This window comes from Dendrobates tinctorius, unplaced genomic scaffold, assembly GCF_039654945.1.
Source record: "Dendrobates tinctorius isolate UK_male_01 unplaced genomic scaffold, ASM3965494v1 ptg000074l, whole genome shotgun sequence".
Classification (NCBI taxonomy): Eukaryota; Metazoa; Chordata; class Amphibia; order Anura; family Dendrobatidae; genus Dendrobates; species Dendrobates tinctorius.
In genome coordinates this window covers 20,097,476-20,116,875 of record NW_027361742.1, presented here as the reverse complement: position 1 = coordinate 20,116,875, position 19,400 = coordinate 20,097,476, and the positions used below count along the sequence as shown (strand labels likewise).

The window sequence follows — 19,400 nt, the reverse complement described above, 5'->3', positions numbered from 1 at the left end:
AGTTGAGTTATTTTTCAGAGTAGATTGAGATTTCAGGAGGAAGATTTGAGATGGAGAAAGAATTTTCTGATAAGATGTATCACAGAGGTTTTTCTATTCACATGTATCATTGGTTTATGCAAGTTTGTTGAATGTACAGTTTCCTTTTAACATGTACAAACTCTAACACTGTTGAATTAAACAAATGAGTTTTATTTCCACCCCACCCCTCTTTCCAGGCTTTTTTTTTTCCCCAGCAGTCCCTAAAGTGGTCCATGTGAATCCTTTATCTGTTTGCATGTAGCAAAGTATACACTTTGTTGTAAAAAGGGAACAAACCAGCACTCAGCTCCAATGACAATCTATGCCGGAGTGAAGGGCTGAGAGCAGCATTAATATATGTTAGTTATTTTACCTAGATGGGCAGCAGACGATCAGTGATTATAAATTCATAGCCTCTAGCAGCAGTGCTCGTGCTCAGTCCTTAATGACACACAGTCTGTGTTACCCATGTGGATGTAATAGAGAAGGCCTGGGGGGGTACACTTGTAATACATGTTCCCTAATAAGTCAGAATCAAAGCATGCCCAGACATCACGGTCAGAAACGAAAGGTGGACTTGTCCAAGGGAACCAAATGATAAAAAAAGGGCTGTTATAGTAAAGTGGTAGGACAGTATCTCCCAAATGAGTCATAATCTAAAAACAGAGTACTTTGCTAACGTTCATTACTTAGCGTGTAAACGGAGTTGCTGTAAATGTATCTTTGTAGAAATTCGCCTTTAGCTTTCCCTTTTTCAGAATAATGAAAGATTAAGAATATTTTTCAGCACGCAATATGTTTCCAAAAATACATACCTGGACAAGGTTCTGTGTTACATACTATGGTATCAACAGCTTTCCCCAAACATGACTTTCCCCCTCCTTGGCCCGGAGGAACATGACAGCTCCTTGTTCTTGCTTTTTTGCCACTGCCACATGTTTTTGAACACTCTTCCCATGGACTCCAGTCTGACCAACTTCCATCCACTACACAACAGGAGAAATGTATTATATCGAAGATTCAATAAAGGACACAAAACTGAACATCTAACTGTAATATAACTAATATTCTCTAAAGTAGTGGCAGAACTATATGTGTACAACTTCATGGAACTATATAGTTTTGCACAAAACACACACACATATGTATACTATATATATAGACAGATATATGAATCCCAAAATAGAATCAATGAGCGCTTCAGCTTAGGGTGCAAAAAATAAACTCTCACACAACCCCATATTCCAAAAAATGAAAGCGTTACGGGTCTCAAAAAAGTAACTACGTACCTGTTCTGCCAGCTCCGATCTTTTCTGACTCAGAGTGATCACAATCCGCTCCTGCCGGCAATTCTGCCGCTTCCATTGACAGAGCTTTTCTGCCGCTCTGCTCTGTAAATTCGGCATGACTACCATTATCATTCTATTTGACAGTACAGATCCCCACTGCCTAACTGCAGGAAGCTGGCTGTCAATCAGCATGATGGTAGCAAGCATGTCACATTGACAGAGCCCGGCAATGGAAGAGCTGCTCTGTTGGTGTGGAGAGCAGAATTTCTGACAGGAGTAGTCAGTGGTTGCTCTGAGCCAAGAACAGGCAGGTACTCAGTAACTAAGTGCCTGTTAGACTTTAGACCCTTAGTAACAAAAAATGTAAAAAAAAATGTCCCAAATAACCCCTGTAAGGATTTCTAGTTTGCCTATGCCACTATGACTTATACACATTTGCCTTTAGTGATATGAACTGATGTTTTCTTGATTCACTATGTACATGTCTGATCATTTTATATTAAATGCTGAAACCGAGTTGTCAAAAATACCTGGGCAAAGTTTATTTTGACAGATTCTGGTCTCCGACTCTTCTCCTTGGCAGGACAGGCCACCGTTTGCTGGGGCAGGATTGTCACACAGTCGTATGCGTTTTTGAACTCCTTGGCCACAGGTTACACTGCATGATTGCCATGGCAGCCAATCTGAAAACCCACCATGCACTGGAAAACAGTTAAGTGAGTAAAGTAATGTTTGCAAAAATGCTAATATATTTCTTTCAGCACAAAAATAATTGAAAATTCCAATATTTTTTAAACATTATCTGCTTTTAAAATATGAATCAGAATTTATTGGCAAATTGGCTGGAATATCACTTCACTTTGCTCAACAGGCGTTGTCAATTAATGATTTCTGTTAGTTATAAAAGAACATATGTTCGCAAAGTTTGATATAATGGACACTGTTCTGCCCATTTATGTGCAGCAAGTAATTTTATAAGTGCTGTACCAGCTATGACCATTAGATGTCATAGTTGCTCTCTTTTCCTGTTCCTGTATTTAGGAACCTTTCCCTTTAGTATCTTGTTCTATTTAGAACCGCCCCTTCAGTTCCCCAGGGCCAGAGAACTTGTAGCCATTTTCTCCCGGGTCTCTGAGTTACACATGTGTTCTTGCTCTCCTTGCAAATCACTGCTTCTGACAAGCGGATTCTGGTGAGGGTTAATACAGTTATGTGTTTGTGCAATGTATCTGTGTTAGCTAGCCATCATGCAGCCACTGTGCAGTGTCTTATGAGAGAGGTATATGGTGCAATGTATTTTCCAGCTAGTCATAATGTTCTTTGCACTGCATGTTAGATAGATGCATCTTTGTTTAGGGTAGTGCAATGCTGGCAGCCTAAGTTTGCTTAGATATTCCTCTTAACTGCATTATGTGTTGTATTGTGCAACCTCTGTAATACTCCTGTTACTGATGTAATAGCACCCTGTATTACTGCTGCTGTTTTGTTATCTGCCAGTACTGATATACTGTACTGTCTATTTCTTTGTAGTTTTTACCCGATCTCATCCATTATATCATCCGATATCATCCACCATTGTTGTTCTCCATTACTAAGTTCATCATCATCTCAATAAACATAGACTTAAGCACCCATACAGTCTTTTTACTGGGAGTGGATGAAGGGTTTAGCCGTATGCTGGAATCCACACAGCGTCATATGTGGAAGAAGGCAGAACAGACACCCCCCTTTTAAAAACTGTTATGTGACTTCATTGCTACATAAAAAGTTACAAAATATTTCATATCACCTTCTACAGTAAAAGAAGCTTTGGCAACTACAGATCCTATGACATTTGTTGCGCTGCATTCATACATAGAAGTATCCTCCTTGCGAGCTGCAACAATTTGTAGAGAACCATTTGATAATATGGTGAACCGAATGTCTCCAGACATGGGATGTGTCCCACGGGCCCAAACAATGTCAGGTTTAGGTTCACCCTCTGCTTGACAATTCAGAAGCACTGCCGAACCTGCATTCACAGTAGTATCTATAGGAGGAATTGTTATGATGGGAGGTTCTGTAGATGTAAAAAAAGGGACGCAACATTAAGCGCTATACAATTCTTGACATTTCTACTTTTTAATTGAAATATTATTAGCTAGAATGATCTTCTTACAATTCTGTTTAGATACTATTGATTTCATAACTACAATTTTTCAGCCCTTCACCAATGAATTTTCAAAATTCTTTAACATCCTAACCCAAAGAAAAAATAGGGTTCCATACCCCAATAACCGCTTGAAAAAAAGTTTTGTTGCTTTATGAAAGAGTGAAAGAGAAACAAAAAAATAATATTGCAAATCTTTTAATGTCTAACAAAAACAAAATAAACTACAGTATGTTAAAAAGAAAGCTAGCATGCCTTGACCACGTTGTCTCAATAGCTTGCTTCTTGACATTATTTCTCATATTTTTATTAGCTCTTTAAAAGGTATCAGATTTTCAATATTATTATTTTGTTTCACTTACTGAGAATAATAAAGCCTTTAACAACCAATCCCAAATCTTTAATAGACCTTTCATGAAATCATATCAATGAAATCTATTCCTAAAAGACTAGTCATTTTCACTTTAGATTGAGGACATTGGAAAGTTTGTAGCCATTGTCATGTGTAAACTATACACCTATAACTTTACCTACCGATGTTCCTGAGAACATACATATCCAAATGCATGAAAGATCTGCCACAACATTGTGCCAAATAATGAAGTAGATGCATGTGCAAAACATATATTTTCATTTTCATGCCTACATTATGTAGGTAACACGGAAGAGAATATTTGTCAATGTGTCAAATTTTGTGCTAATTATTGCTGTAATTGTAGGAAGCTACAATATATATATACACTGTATATATGAGGAGTGTGCTGAGTGTGTTATACAGCTGATACACGCCTGTATCTGCCAGGATCAGAGATAAGTATGATCTCAGTTTTGATGCTGCCGTCAATGCTTACTGAGGCATATAGTGGTTAGACAGGGAGGAGAAGTTATATAATCCTAAAAGTACCGCCAAAACACATAAAATAAATACCTACAAAAAAATGGAAGTATACGCCCTATATTAATCAATCATAATCCATCTTTATTAAGTACATATAGTACTAATCACAAGTCAAGCTATTGAATCCCTAAATTACAGTACTGTGACAATGCTGTGAAAAATATTCATAAAAAATAAAAAATAAAAATAATAATTTTCTCATAGAAGTAGAGATATACCCCTTGTTTTTTACTAAGAATAGTCTACAATCAAAATTAAGTATCTGCACAATGAGCAAAACAAAAAAGGTACAAAAAGAGAACCATTCGGATATTGTATATAAAGTTTTTCCCAGCAGCAATATAAAATAGTAACCATTTAATGGAAAAAATCCTATTAAACTTTATAAAGTGCCATTGTGCATAGCAGCAGGGAAAAACTTTTTACATAATTGTTGCAAATACCATATATATAGTTCATCATTCTATTACAAAAATACACAGTATCCAGACAGTGCAGCAAAGTTCTATGAGTTAAATGTCAATATACATAATAATAGACATGCCTGCAAAAGTGCATATAGTGCATAGCAGCTTCAGTAGATAAACGGAGATTTCAACTCACTGAACCAAACATTGTGCAGAAAGTCACATGGAGTATATAATACCTGATCTGTGGGTAGTCTTGATGCCCCGACGCTCATTTCGCGTTTAGCTTCTTCTATGGGGGAATAATCTTAGTTGCAGGGTACCTACCCGATCTATTTATAGTCCTGACATTCACAATTACTCAGAATATAACGTGCAATGCCTTTGGTGTGGTATATTATGCATTTTGTCCATGTGGCAAGATTTATATACTCCTCACATCCAGACCCCTTAAAACTCGAGTGAGAGAACATTTCAGGGACATAAAAAATGCAAGTGATGTTGAAGAAATTTCTGAGATAAAACCCATACAAAGACACTTTAGAAAGTTCAATGACTCCAATGCCAAGCTCTTAAAAGTGATAGGAATTGATAGGGTACTCATAAATCAGCGAAGAGGGAACTGGAGAAAGGACTTGGCCCAGTTGGAGGCCAAGTGGATTTTTAGGGTAGGGTCGGTTCAACCTAATGGGTTAAATGAGGTTCTTAGCTTTGCCCCTTTCTTATAATGAATTATTAATTTTTGTCTTGTCTCTTTAATGTTTTTTAAGACTCTTGTTTTTAGTTTTTTAGCTTTTCATATCTATCAATATCCATTGACTTTTGATGATTCACCTGGTGGTGTTATTTAGGAATCAGGAAGGGATGAGAATTGGACTTTGTCATCGAGGTCTTAAAACTGAATCGCCATAGAAAAGAAAAAAATGAAGGCTGGACTTTGGAGATTAATATCCGAAAAAAATTTTGGGGGATGGATATATATTAGTACAGTTCATATTGCACTTATATGATTATGAGAGATGTTTTCACCTTTTCACTTTTTTTTCACTTATGATATTTATTTGTATTTATTACTTATTATTTACTATTTATTATTTATTTTTTATTTATTATTTTTTATTTTTATTAATTATGAAAAAAATTATTCTATGAACACAGGATCTGTTTATTATTAATACAATATCTACTTATGTAAAACTAAATTGATAGTATATAATTGATATGTACACCTCTATATAATTCTTTTTTGTACACTTTTATGTATCTAATATATACACATGTGTGTTCTTTTCACATACTAATAGCACTTTACAATCACTTTTATGTGATCAAAAGACTGCTAATAACGAGTGACAGTGGGTGGATCTATGGAGATTTCTTCACATGATGTGCAGTTGTTCAATTGTATAGATGTATTTCTTCGCTAAAAGATTAGCTCTACCCTCTATGTGGCTTTCAGTTCAGTATTCTTACAGCTACTCGAGTTTTTCACTTGTTCAGATCTCACCCTGATCTGTTTCTATTGCAATGAACACTCTCTCATACTGCTGGGTAATGAGTCATCTGTTATGAATGAGTCACCGGAGGAGGAAAAAACAAAAAGGCAAGCTAAGTCCAGAAAACCGGAGAGGTTGTTAACTAGCGGATTGCAGACCCCTGATCCTATTCACAACAACTAACAGAAGCCATGGAACATTCCTACGATGATCCTAGATGCCTCGTCACAGCCGGAGAGCTAAATAAGCCTAAAGAAAGAAAGGGGAAATCTAAACTGCCCCAGAGCAGACCCCAAAGCAATAGACAGCCTCCAACATGTATTGTCGGTGAAAAACAGATGAAAACACAAACACAGACAGAAAGACAGGCAGAGAAAACGATGGGGCCCAACTAACTAGATAGGACAGGACAGAAAAGATGCTGGCTGCAATCCTCAAAAACTCTACCAAAAATGTCCCAACACATCTGATAGGAAAAACGGCCCTGAAGTCACTAGACTTCAAAATCCCTATATCAGCACTCCGATATATTCTGAGGACAGAGCAAAAGAGATTAAACCGATCAGGGACAAAAATTGAAATTCAGCACAGCCCCAGCCGGGGCTGGCTAAACACAAAACTAAGTAAATCAGACAAAATCTCATGGAACAATAGCAGAGCAAAACTTAGCTTTAGAAGACAGGAACTGAACTGGAGGCCAGACCTCAGAGCAGGAGAAAATCACCAGCAACCCTACAGGGTGTCGGCTGCCTTATATCCACTCAGAGATTCCTGATGTCCAATCGCAATCCACCTGTTCAGGTGGCAGGTCTCTCCCATCCAAATCAGCTTCACCACATTCTTTCACCAGCAGAGGGAGTTCATCGGACACCAAAGGTGAACCAGAAAATGAGCTCACAACAGTCATCGCAATGACGCGCCCGTAGCATGGCTGACTCCGCCTCCTCTCCTGACGCGTCGGGCGGGGGGTGGACCAGTCACGTGGGACGCCGACCTGCCTGACGTCATTCTCCCTTACAGCGGGGTGAGCGCCATTACATACCGCTGCCACCAATTAGACAGGACTATAAATAGATTGGGTAGGCACCCTGCAACTAAGATTATTCCCCCATAGAAGAAGCTAAACTCGAAACGAGCGTCGGGGCATCAAGACTACCCACAGGTCAGGTATTATATACTCCATGTGACTTTCTGCACAATGTTTGGTTAAGTGAGTTGAAATCTCCGTTTATCTACTGAAGCTGCTATGCACTATATGCACTTTTGCAGGCATGTCTATTATTTTGTATCTTGACATTTAACTCATTGAACTTTGTTGCACTGTCTGGATACTGTGTATTTTGTAATATAATGATGAACTATATATATGGCATTTGCAACAATTATGTAAAAAGTTTTTCCATGCTGCTATGCACAATGGCACTTTATAAAGTTTAATAGGATTTTTTCCATTAAATGGTTACTATTTTATATTGCTGCTGGGAAAAACTTTATCTGAATGGTTCGCGTTTTGTATCTTTTTTTTCTTTGCTCATTGTGCAGATACTTAATTGTGATTGTAGACTATTCTTAGTCAAAAAAAGGGGTATAGCTCTACTTCTATGAGAAAATTTTTTTTTAACTTTTTTTATGAATATTTTTCACAGCATTGTCACTGTACTGTAATTTAGGGATTCAATAGCTTGACTTGTGATTAGTACTATATGTACTTAATAAAGATGGATTATGATTGATTAATATAGGGCGTATACTTCCATTTTTTGTAGGTATTTATGTATGGGAAGTGCCATTATTAGGCCTTTGCTTTCTTTTTTGGTTACACATAAAATAAAGTACAGAATTTATATCAGTGTGATTAAACTTTATTAAACTATATACTATAGATTTTATAAACAATAAAAATTATTAACACAACTATAAAAGACAAAACCATTAAAAAAAATCAGAACAAAATAAAAGGAAGGGAGGAGAAGCCCATGAACAGCCTCCATCCCAAACACATGCAACTTGTTTTTTAAATTTTGGCTCTTGGAGATGAAAAAAGTAAAAAAAAATGGAAAATGGTAATAGGAAGGGGTTAAGAAATTAAGCTGACAGACTTTTTGTCGGTATCTTTCATACAAAATATACAAAAAGAACTTACTTTGCAAAGACAATGTAATGGTGTGCTCCAATGTTCCTGCCTCATTTGTAGCTATGCAGGAATATTCACCAACATCTTCATTCTGTGCAATAAAGTGGTCAATGAATACTTGTTGAAAGGCATCAAGAAGAGCAATAGCTGCCCGAAACCAGAACTCTAATAACATAAAACCAACTAATTCAATAATATGATACAAGCCACATATAATTCATGAAACTCCAGCAAAAACTTTAAACAAAAGAACCATTAAGACAATTTGTTTCAGCAATTTGCTGCTAAGATCTAGATTTACTGTTCTTCATTCATACAGCATAAAGATAAAAGTGATATAATTGAAGAAATAAAAGCATTAATAAACTGACATTGCAGCAATCTATAAAACTAAATATTCATAAATAATCCACTATCTTTATGTGGGAAAAGGTGATTACACGTCTACCTGATATTGTGCCTGATATGTCTACACGTGTCTAACATTATCTGGGATAAATGTTTCTGCTGTGCCATGAGAGAGGGATTTTTGCCATACTCAGCTTGTTTCACAACATCACAGAACATCTTAGTAGGATTTAGATCCAGACTTTTACTTGGCCATTTATCAACCCTCCATGTTATTTCAGTTATTCTTTGGTGAATTTGCTGCTGTGTTAATATGTTTCTATTCATATACTGTTTGAAAGAAGATCAAATATTGATATGTCCAGGAACCTATCACTAAATTCATGCTACCCAACACAGGGCCAGCATGAATCAGAGCCTGGTGGTGCAATTGCAGAAATGTACGTCATTCCCGGAGCTGCAAGTTGCCAAGCCCTGATTCCTGCTGTCCACAGTTTGGGCAGCATGAACCAAGTGATATGTTCCTTTTAAAGGGAACTTGTCAGGTACCCCATGCCCTCCAACCCAGCACCATTCACCTATTTACGAGTACATTTCCTGCTCATCCAGCCCTGTATAACATTTTTCTGTACAAATGAAGCTTAAAAAAAGCTTTTATATTGCCCCGTTTGCTATGCTAATGAGGGCTTTGAATAGTCGATAGGGCCTTAGTTGCCCCAGAGTAGTCAGCCCTCTTTCCATGTTATCATTCCCAGAGGGGCTTGATAACAATTTACAGGAGCTATCATCATCGCCAGCCCCTGCAAATCTTGAGCACACGTGCTGTACATTTTGGCAGTGTCACTGCACCTCTGCAGCCGGGTGTACGCTTCCCGGATTTACAGGCGCACTATGCATGACCAGAAGTCATCTTCCGAACTTCCAGTCATGTGCAGTGCGCCTCTGAAGCTGGGAGTACACTTCCTTTTAGAAGAAGAAGAATCATACACCTGGCTTCAGAGACCCAGTGACGCTGCCAGAATGAGTGGTTCGCATGTGCTAGATTTGTAGGGGCTGGCGATGACACAACTTGTGCAAATTATGTTATCACACCCACAGGGGCATGATAACACGGAAAGAGGGCTGAGTTGTCTGGGGCAACGGATGCCCCATTGATTGGTCAAAGCCCTCATTAGCATGGGAAACAGGGACAATATAAATGCTTTTTTTAATCTTCATTTGTACAGAAAAAAGGTATGGCGGGGACTGGTTAGGTTTACTCATAAATAGGTGAATGCTGCTGGACTGGACCTGACAAGTTCCCTTTAAAAAAGAAAGGTGCATACAGAGGTGCCAAAGTCTACCTTGATATGTAACATATTGGTGTGTGATTCTGAGTTGAATATCAAGGCATAATTTATTCCATCATGCAATATAACATGGTAAAAAGCCAGCTAATGTTCCTTACATCATGTATGTAACACGTGAAATGTCAAGCTATGGTTTGCACCATCTGGGAACAGTGGAAACACTATATTTCTACATGTATTTAGATTGGGGTCATTTCTTAATAATTCTTTGGAGAGAATATTTTATTTTCTGAGGATTAATCATTTTATTACATGAAAATTATTTAAAAGTTGTAAGGTAACCCTATTAGTAAATGAACATTATATTAACCTCTTTGAGAAAGCAGCTTTTTCATTTTTGCACTTTTTTTCCTCCCCTTATTCTAAGAGCGATAACTATTTTATTTTTAAGTCAATGAAGCCATATGAAGGCTTGTTTTTATGTAGGACAAATTGTATAGTTTTGAATGACACTATTCGTTTTATCATATCATCTAGTGAATGATGGGAAAGAAAACTAAGTGGGAAGAAATAAAAAAAAAATGCAACTCTGCCTTTGTTTTTCTGCCTTCGTTTTTACAAATTTCATTGTGCAGTAAAAGTCACCGGACAATATGATTCTTCAAATCAGTATGATTAGAGATGCCAAATTTCTGTAATTTTTTATATTTTAGTAATGAAATAAAAAAATGAAATTTGTCAAACAAAAATAACTTTTTTATTTTTCAGTCGATGGAGCTGTATGGGAGCTTATTTTTTGCAAGTTGAGCTGTAGTTTTCATTGATCTGTCAGTGATTGACAATTTCATTTACATAGTCAAATAGCCAAACAGCAGCGATTGTCAGTAGCAGAGAATGCCGCTGTTAGACAGTGTACATCTGCCTGTGTATTACAGCAGACATCTGCCCTTTATGGAATGGTACAGCTCCTGAGCCCACTCCATACACGCGCACCCAAACCAGGATGTACATGTATGGTAAATGTACAAAGGGGTTATACACGGTGGGCCACTTATAAGGTTAGACCTGGGTGAGCCATGTATATGGATACACCTACAGTAAATTAACTGGGAATGGTTGGTGATATCAACTTCCTGTTTGTGACACATTAGTATATGGGAGGGGGGAAACTTTTCAAGATGGGTGGTGACCTTGGCTGCCATTTTGAAGTCGACCCACCCAGGTGTATACATATAAATGGCCCACCCTGGTGTATCCATATAAATGGCCCACCCTGTATTTTCTTTTTTTATTGCATATTTTTAAAGGCTTTCTAACAAAAGAAACTACGGTAATTTCTTTTGGTCTCTTTATTATCATAGCCACATTAAAAAGTGATAATGAAGCTTTGGTAAGTCTAGGTAATGTATTTGCTTCTTTATTATTTTTGCTATAAATGTCCAGTTAAAATATGTAAGCTAGCACAGATAAATCAGGAACAAACAGTGGATTGCTGCCTGCTGTAAAAGGGGTAAGATTAGAAGGGGGAGAAAGATATTTAGACATTACAGTAAAGTCTATGTATGATATAGAAGTGTGAACAGTTATAGTGTCATTAGCTACAAATTATTACATCATAAAGTCCTTAATTCTTTCTGGACAGGCTGGCTTACCTTAGTGTTATAAATTGCTAAAGAGCCATTACTGAACTGCTTAAACCGTTTATTATACAGAATATCATTTCCTTTCTTGTTCCACTGAATTTTCGGAGTTGGATTCCCTTTTACGATGCAATGTAAAATAATACTGCCACCCAAAGACACAGTCTGAATGATATGATGGGTCCCAGCAAGAACAGGAGGCTCTAAATATATGTAAAAATGCAATAAGTAGATTTAAAAATAGACATTTAGCATAACTTAATTTAGCGAATATCTCTAACTAATTATGTGAGCACAAGCTCCCCCATCCATGTGTGACTACCGACAATTAGACATTTGTCCTGGAAATTCTGTTTGCACTGAAGATATCAGCTGTTCTTATTATAATCTGATTTCTCACCAGACCAAAGAACATAATAAATGTAGGTTAAAAAATAAAATAAATTACTGTATACACTCTTTACCCCGACATCACCTGGCCAGCTAACAAACCCATCTCTGTTCCAGTCTTCAGGCTTCTTCTCCCACCACATCCCGGCATCTTCTGAACTTCTCCTGAGTCCTAGCCTGTGCAGAGGGGCCAAATATTCTGGGACAAGATGGGAGAAGTTTGAAGACTAGACTGAAGCTGAGAGGAGTTGAGCAGCTGGATAGATCAAGCCCAAGGCCAAGTAAGTAAACTTTTTTAACCTTTTTCTGGCCATTTAGAATCCAGCAAAATGATGTCCTCCTTGTGGCATTTTTGCTGGTTTTTTGAGAAGCAAACTGAAAAAAATTCAGGCTAGTCTGAATCCATGACGTTTGAGAAATTTGATTGACTTATCTCTATTTACAACTCTTTACATCCACCCAAACATACCACCATAAAATTTAATTCTTATAGGCACACCACTTAATATGCTTCAGTGATTTGTTTTGTGCTTATTCCCCAAGGCTTCAGACAAGGTTTTGAGCTTGTGCTGGCTCTATAACATGCCATTAAATTGGATGGCATTATTGTGGTGACAAGTTCCCTTTAAATTTTGAATAATCTGAGCTATAACACAAAGTGTCATAAAGTGATAGACTGTCCTCACATTTAGTTACATTTGTTTCCAGAATAACTTTTTTTCAAACTTAACAAATATCAAAATGTGAAATATTATACTTAAAAAATATAATTTAGAGTGGGTTGCTATTCTTTGATTCTGGTATTATGACTGAGACAGGTTTCTGTTAAAAAAACCTCAATATTTGCCTTCAGAAATTACTATCCTATTGTAGTGGCCGGTAGGAATATAATAGTTGAATTCTCACAATATGTATTACCTCTCACAAACACGTGTACTGTAGTATTGATAGAGGACACTGTGTTTTCTGCTGTGCAGGTATATGCACCTTCTTCCTCTTTTAGAATCCTTTCAATCACCAAACCAGTCGGAAGCTTACTTTGTCCTTGTTGTGCTGCAGAAAATATACAGCATGCCATAAAGTTCAATTACAATCACACAGACAGGCATGATTAATTTCAAATGTGAAGTGCAGAGCTGGAAGGATTTAGATTGGTAAAATTATTTCCTATTAAAAAACATACCACATTTGTCCATGGACTACATCTGATATTACAGCTGATTCCCATTTACATAAATGGGCTGAAATTCAATAACAGAAAAAACTTAGGGTCACAATTGACACACTTAGAGGGCCAGAGGCTAAAAAAGAATCAGGCTAATGACAAGCTTGAAGGGGTTAATCACTTTATCATGTTATTATAGCTTTCCTGCCAAACTGTCCTGACCGGTACTTCTGTAAGGGTGTGGACTGCCCTGACCCTGAATACAGCGTTGAATGACAAAGGTAGTGATGGAAAGTTTTGCTGTGTTTTATGTGTACTTTGTGTGTACTTTGTCATGTTGTTTTTAGTAATATAATGTCACTACTATATAGTGTTGTAGGTAAAGATGCTGCTGTGTAAATACTGTAAAGGTAATGCCTATTGAGAGTAGCATGCACTCAGCTCAGGAGTAGGTAAAGTGTAGGATAGAGTTTAGTGGTTAGAATAGAAATACATAATGATTGTAGATACAGTGAGGCAATATACAGTTAATGTTTGGGACTAGCCCAGATTGGGAGGGGCTGGGGCAAGTAGAAAAGGGAACTACTTCATGGTTTAGTCAGTTAGTGAAACTAATAGTGAATGTTTTTGTTGGCGGGAAGGTGAAGTTCAAGGTGCAGTGGGCTGAAAGCACGGTGTGGACAAAACGTTCTGGCAGTATGAAGTCATACAAAACTCCCTACAGACATTCCTGCAATGTCTGGAGCTCAAGGCTCAAGTCAGGGGCTATGGAGGGCACTTAAAACTCTTCTGTACAGAGGAAGATCAATGTGAAACCGCATGAGGGAAACATAGCGGATCTTGGGAATACTGCAGTGCTGGACGAGAAATCTCTAGGGTTAACAGGATCTGTGAAAGTAGGTATAGTCCACGCTGAAAGTCAGAAAAAGATTGAAATGCACTGTGTCTGATACTGTGTGTTAAAGACTGATATACTTGAGATGTCCAGTAAAGTTGAAATTGTTCAAATGAACCAGGTATCCCCTTATGGGTGTGCGGCTGCTCCGGGGACCAAAGACGTGAATACCGTGAAGGGCTACAGCCTACAAATGAGTACAATGTACACAGCACAACAGTTATGGACAAGAAGCAGTGTGAGGACGCTATGGAGGAGCAGCTCGCCCATGGCTACCATCCTGGGCACCTGGAACGTCTGATCATAAAATATGGGGGCACCTCACATGGGAAATCTTTTTTGTAAGAGGAGTCTGATAAACTGTTCCTGAAAGACTGTTCTGGTCACTTAGTCCTCAATCAGCAGCCATTTTATGGTAAAAGTGTCAACAGTTTGTGAGGAAAGTTGTAATAATGAGAAAGTGGCCAACCCATTTTAGAATCCTTTAGTGGGTCAAGACTCAGACACATTAATTAGCTTCAAAAATCTAGAAAAGGCAACACATTTCATAACAGTCATCAGCAGCTGCAATATTTGCTGCCAGCATTTGCTTCATATTCCAGGAGACAACTGATGTGCATGCTCTGTGGCCTGTGCAGGGGTCACTGTGCAGGGAGAGGAGAGGTACTGTGAACTTCACCTACGGTCAATGATGGGAATATTGATTATGTGTCTCCAGATGTTATTTTTCACTGCAATTCTACATTGTGCCTCAGTGTGTAAGCTAAAAAGTGATGGGAAATATCAGCCAGCGCATGGTCTACGATAAGGACAAAGTGATCGCTGTATAGAAATAAACTGATGATATAAGAAAATGAACATGTAGAAACAACCAAGCTATAGTCATTCTCACCATATCTTTTATTAACTTTTTTTTATTGCTTTGTGAAAAAAGCACTTCTACTGATACTGATTATATAAAGCAATTACATTATATAATCCAATCGATAACTCGTTTTACTATACCATGCGCCATCCAAAGACTGTGACTCACCTGTTATTATTCTATCCTTGTAAGCCCACATTATCTTCGGGGAAGGGTTTCCTGTTGCTTTACATGATAACCTTAGGTTTTCCCCTTCATTTAGTGACACATTTGCGGGCAGTTCCGTAAAGGATGGAGCATAGTGGATGGCTAGTCTTACTGTGTGAGAATCTTTTCCAGCAATGTTGATAGCAGTACATGTATAATTACCAGCATCTCTTTTCTACAGAGATAAATTCAGGAATACTTCTAATTAATACATCACACAATCTAATAGATGTAGCAGTAGTTGTTGTAAATTCAAGAATATAGATAAAAATAAAGTATTAAACATTTTAAATTAAAAACATAAAGTAATTTCTATGTACAATCATAAATTCACATATTGCATTTCGCGATTACTGTAAAACTAATGGGGATATTTTAGCATACAATAAAATTATATAAGAAATTCTGAAGGGGTTTTGATAAATGAATTAGCATTGTATATTTGTTTTATGTCTGCTGCATTTGTAAACCTTACAGGTGTAAAGGTAAGAGGCAGATAATAATGTTATTGCTCCTATTCAAAATGAGAACAATAAGCGACGTTCTCTAAAGTTAGAGTCCTTGACCTATGTGGTCACACAGATCCCTTTCTCTAGCTCCCCTGGACATTAACAGACATTTAGATTGTGAATCCTGGCTACACCTCTCTTCTGACTACGTTTCTTATGGCGATGTGCCTACCCAACAGCACAAAGGCTATAGGTATACCTCTTTGCCGCCCATAAATTACATGATTTATATATACGGTAAGTACTATAAATGTAGTTAAGCCAAAATGAACAATACTCCAAAATGACAAGTGAAAACAACTACAACAACCCAGTATATTACCACTATAATACTACTGCTTCTAGTACTTCTCCAACTATTAAAGCTACCACCACTACTACACTTATCACTAAATGACTTAATCTATTGCTATTACTGCTAACATGACCACTTCTACAATCACTACTACTAGCACTACCACCTCTACTACAGTTGTATGAAAAAGTGTTCACTAGTGTTGAGCATTCCGATACCGCAAGTATCGGGTATCGGCCGATATCAGCGGTATCGGAATTCCGATACTTAATTCCGATACTTTTTTCATATCGGATTCCGGGATCGGAATCGGAATAGGAAGTTCCCATCATGCTATGAGCCTGCTTGCTTTGATTAAGCCAATGGGAATCCTCCGAAGTGTGGGCACATCCTGTTAGGCATGTAGGCATGTTAACTATTGGCATGGCTGTGATTGGCTGCCGAAATGATGTCATGATGCACTATAAAAGCCACCGCAGCCGCCATTTCTGGTCACTCTGCTGTGAATTCAGTTAGGGACAGGCTGCTGTAGAAGACTGTGAGGGACAGTTAGAAATAGCGATTCTAAAAACAATATTGTGCTTTATCCAGGCTACATAAACCACCACTGTAGCTTGCTTTTCCCTAGCAGCGCTGTTTTCACAGCTGTCTGCAAGGGCTGTGTGAGTGCAGCTCACGCTGTGGAGTGGGTCCTGCAGCCACGTCAGGCTGTAGGCCACCCAGTGTGATCACTGCTGCCTCATACATCTTTTATTTTTTGAGCTGCATTTTTTAAATAATTTCAATCTAGTGTGCTTCCATCCGTATCCATATACGTTGGTTGCAAACACTAGTAGTAGACAGCGGAGCCTTTCTGCAGCCTTTCAGTGCTAGTGTCCACTTTGCTGCACTGTTCACGGCTGTCTGAGAGGTCTCTGACTGTGTGTGAGTGCAGCTCATGCTGAGTAGTGTGTCCTGCAGCTACGTCTGGCTGTAGGACGCTCAGCGTGCGTCACTGCCTCACACATATTTTTATTTGAGTGCAGCTCATTTTTTCTTCTATTAGTGTGCATCCATCCGTCTCCATCTACGGTGGTTGCAAACACTATATAGGAGTACACAGCGGAGCCTTTCTGCAGCCTGTCAGTGCCAGTGCCCACTTAGCTGCACTGTTGACGGCTGTCTGAGAGGTCTCTGACTGTGTGTGAGTGCAGCTCACGCTGAGTAGAGTGTCCTGCAGCTACGTCTGGTTGTAGGACGCTCAACGTGCGTCACTGCCTCACACATATTTGTCTCTGAGTGCAGCTCATTTTTTCTTCTCCTATTAGTGTGCATCCATCCGTATCCATCAACATTGGTTGGTTGCAAACACTATATAGGAGTAGATAGAGGAGCCTTTTTTTCTGGCTTGTGCCCTGCCGGCGCAGCCAGATTAGTATTACCCAATTTTTTTGGAGCCTCATCTTTTGCATTGTAGGTTACCTGCCTGCATTGTAATAGCTCCAAAAAGTTGGTGATACTATCAGTTTCAATTCTTTGTTCTCATACTTTGAGTTTGTTTCAAACAAAGAAACCACATAAAAAGTTCACCAAACACTACATTTTGAACTTGTGTAGGCCACATCAGCTCCTATTAAAGTCTAGTCCACACACACACACTTCATAAAATTAGTGTTTCTTGTACCTGTAACCAGCTGTTCAGGAATAAGCACACTAAGGCCCCCCTTTGTCCTTTTTTGCCTATCTTAAGCAGTCTTGCAAGATGAAGAAGGCAGGGAGTAAGGCGCGGGGGCGTGGGCGTGGGCGTGGAGTTTCAGCAGGGAGAGGACGTGGGGATTCTGCAGGGAGAGGACGTGGGGATTCTACAGGTAGAGGACGTGGGGATTCTGGGCCTGCTGCGGGCACCAGTGGATCAGCATCCCCCAGTTTTAGCAGGCAACAGTCCTTTATGCGCAGCTTTGTAGGACCTCAACGTACCCCACTGCTGCGGGAGGAACAAATTGAAGCCGTTGTCGGATGGATGGCAGCTAACGCATCGACTTCAATTACTTCCGCATCCTCTCAGGGTCAGAGCACCGAAGAGCAACCATCTGTCTCTTCACCACCTGCCAAAGTGCCCAGGCAGTCAGAGAGACATGGACAGGAGCCATCACAATCTCTACTTCTGTTCTCGGAATCTGTTGGCTTGGAAAGAGGGGGCCAGCCAAGCAGCATTCCTGAATGTGAAGAAGAGGGAGTATGCAGTGATGCGCAACTTCTTTGTCCCTCTGAATCTGAAGAGGCGAGTGGGCCAGTGCCTATGGTCAGCACACCTCAGTACGCATCAGATGATGACGAGACTCAGTTGCCACTTTCTGGTGCGTACGGTGCTGGCGAGACAACCCCGGAGAAGCAGCTGTTTGAAGAGGGGAGGGAAGATGATGAGGTCCTTGACCCATCATGGCGTGAGCAACAGGAAGGTGGTGGGAGCAGCTCGGAGGAAGAGATTCCCCTACCGGCCAAAACAGGAGGCAGAGGGAGGGGGAAGACTTGGTTGCCTGTACCCTCCACTTCGGCACCCGTTAGGAGCATTCCTCCTTCCAAAGGCAAACCGGGCGCTCACAAGAGTTGCAGTGCGTGGTCCTTTTTTGACACAGTTGCAGATGACATTTGCTTTGTCAAATGCAAGCTGTGTCATCAGAGAGTCAAAAGAGGGAGAAATGTCAGCAACCTCAATACCACAAATATGTGGAAACATGTGCGCACCAAGCACGAGTTGGAGTTGCATAGACACCCTCAAGACGTAGGCCAACGTACAGCACCACCTACCACCTCTTCAGTTCGTGTTGGGCCCTCTTCCTCCAGCTCACACACTGCTGGTTCGGCTTCCTCACAGGATCGCCAAGGAAGAACCTCTGCCACTGTTGTCCGGAGACCCTGTCAGATTCCACCCATAACAGCACGTTCCCATCCATCACAGCCATCGGTAGCACAGGCATGGGATAAAAGGCGCCCTTACTCGGCAAACCATCCCCGAGCACAGTCTCTGAATGCTGGCATTGCCAAACTTCTGGCAGTTGAAATGCTGTCATTCAGGCTGGTGGACACTGACACCTTCCGGGACTTAATGGCATTGGCAGTCCCCCAATACAACGTGCCCAGCCGCTTTTATTTCAGCAGGCGAGCCGTCCCTGCCCTGCAGAAACATGTTGAGGGCAAAATAAAACATGCGCTACTAAACGCCGTTAGTAGCAAGGTCCACCTGACCACCGATGCGTGGACCAGTAACCATGGACAGGGACGATACCTTTCCCTCACTGCCCACTGGGTCAATGTTGTGGAGCCGGGTACGGATCTGGAGAGTGGCGCTGTACGTGTTCTTCCAACGCCACGGATTGCAGGACTCCAGTCTGTACACATAGACTCCTCCTCCTACTCGAGTTCC

At 39.6% G+C, this 19,400-nt stretch overlaps 1 protein-coding gene across 1 annotated transcript in view; it reads right to left on the bottom strand.

The window, feature by feature from the left end:
* Positions 1–19,400, bottom strand: part of HMCN1 (hemicentin 1) — a 944,468-nt gene that overhangs the window by 182,609 nt on the left and 742,459 nt on the right. The window contains exons 83-89 of the mRNA XM_073582913.1: positions 15,155–15,368; positions 12,980–13,114; positions 11,684–11,874; positions 8,404–8,485; positions 3,100–3,369; positions 1,841–2,011; positions 837–1,007 (exon numbers count right to left, since the gene is read on the bottom strand). Of these exons, the coding sequence (XP_073439014.1) occupies positions 837–1,007; positions 1,841–2,011; positions 3,100–3,369; positions 8,404–8,485; positions 11,684–11,874; positions 12,980–13,114; positions 15,155–15,368 (1,234 nt within the window). The remainder of the gene's footprint in view (positions 1–836; positions 1,008–1,840; positions 2,012–3,099; positions 3,370–8,403; positions 8,486–11,683; positions 11,875–12,979; positions 13,115–15,154; positions 15,369–19,400) is intronic.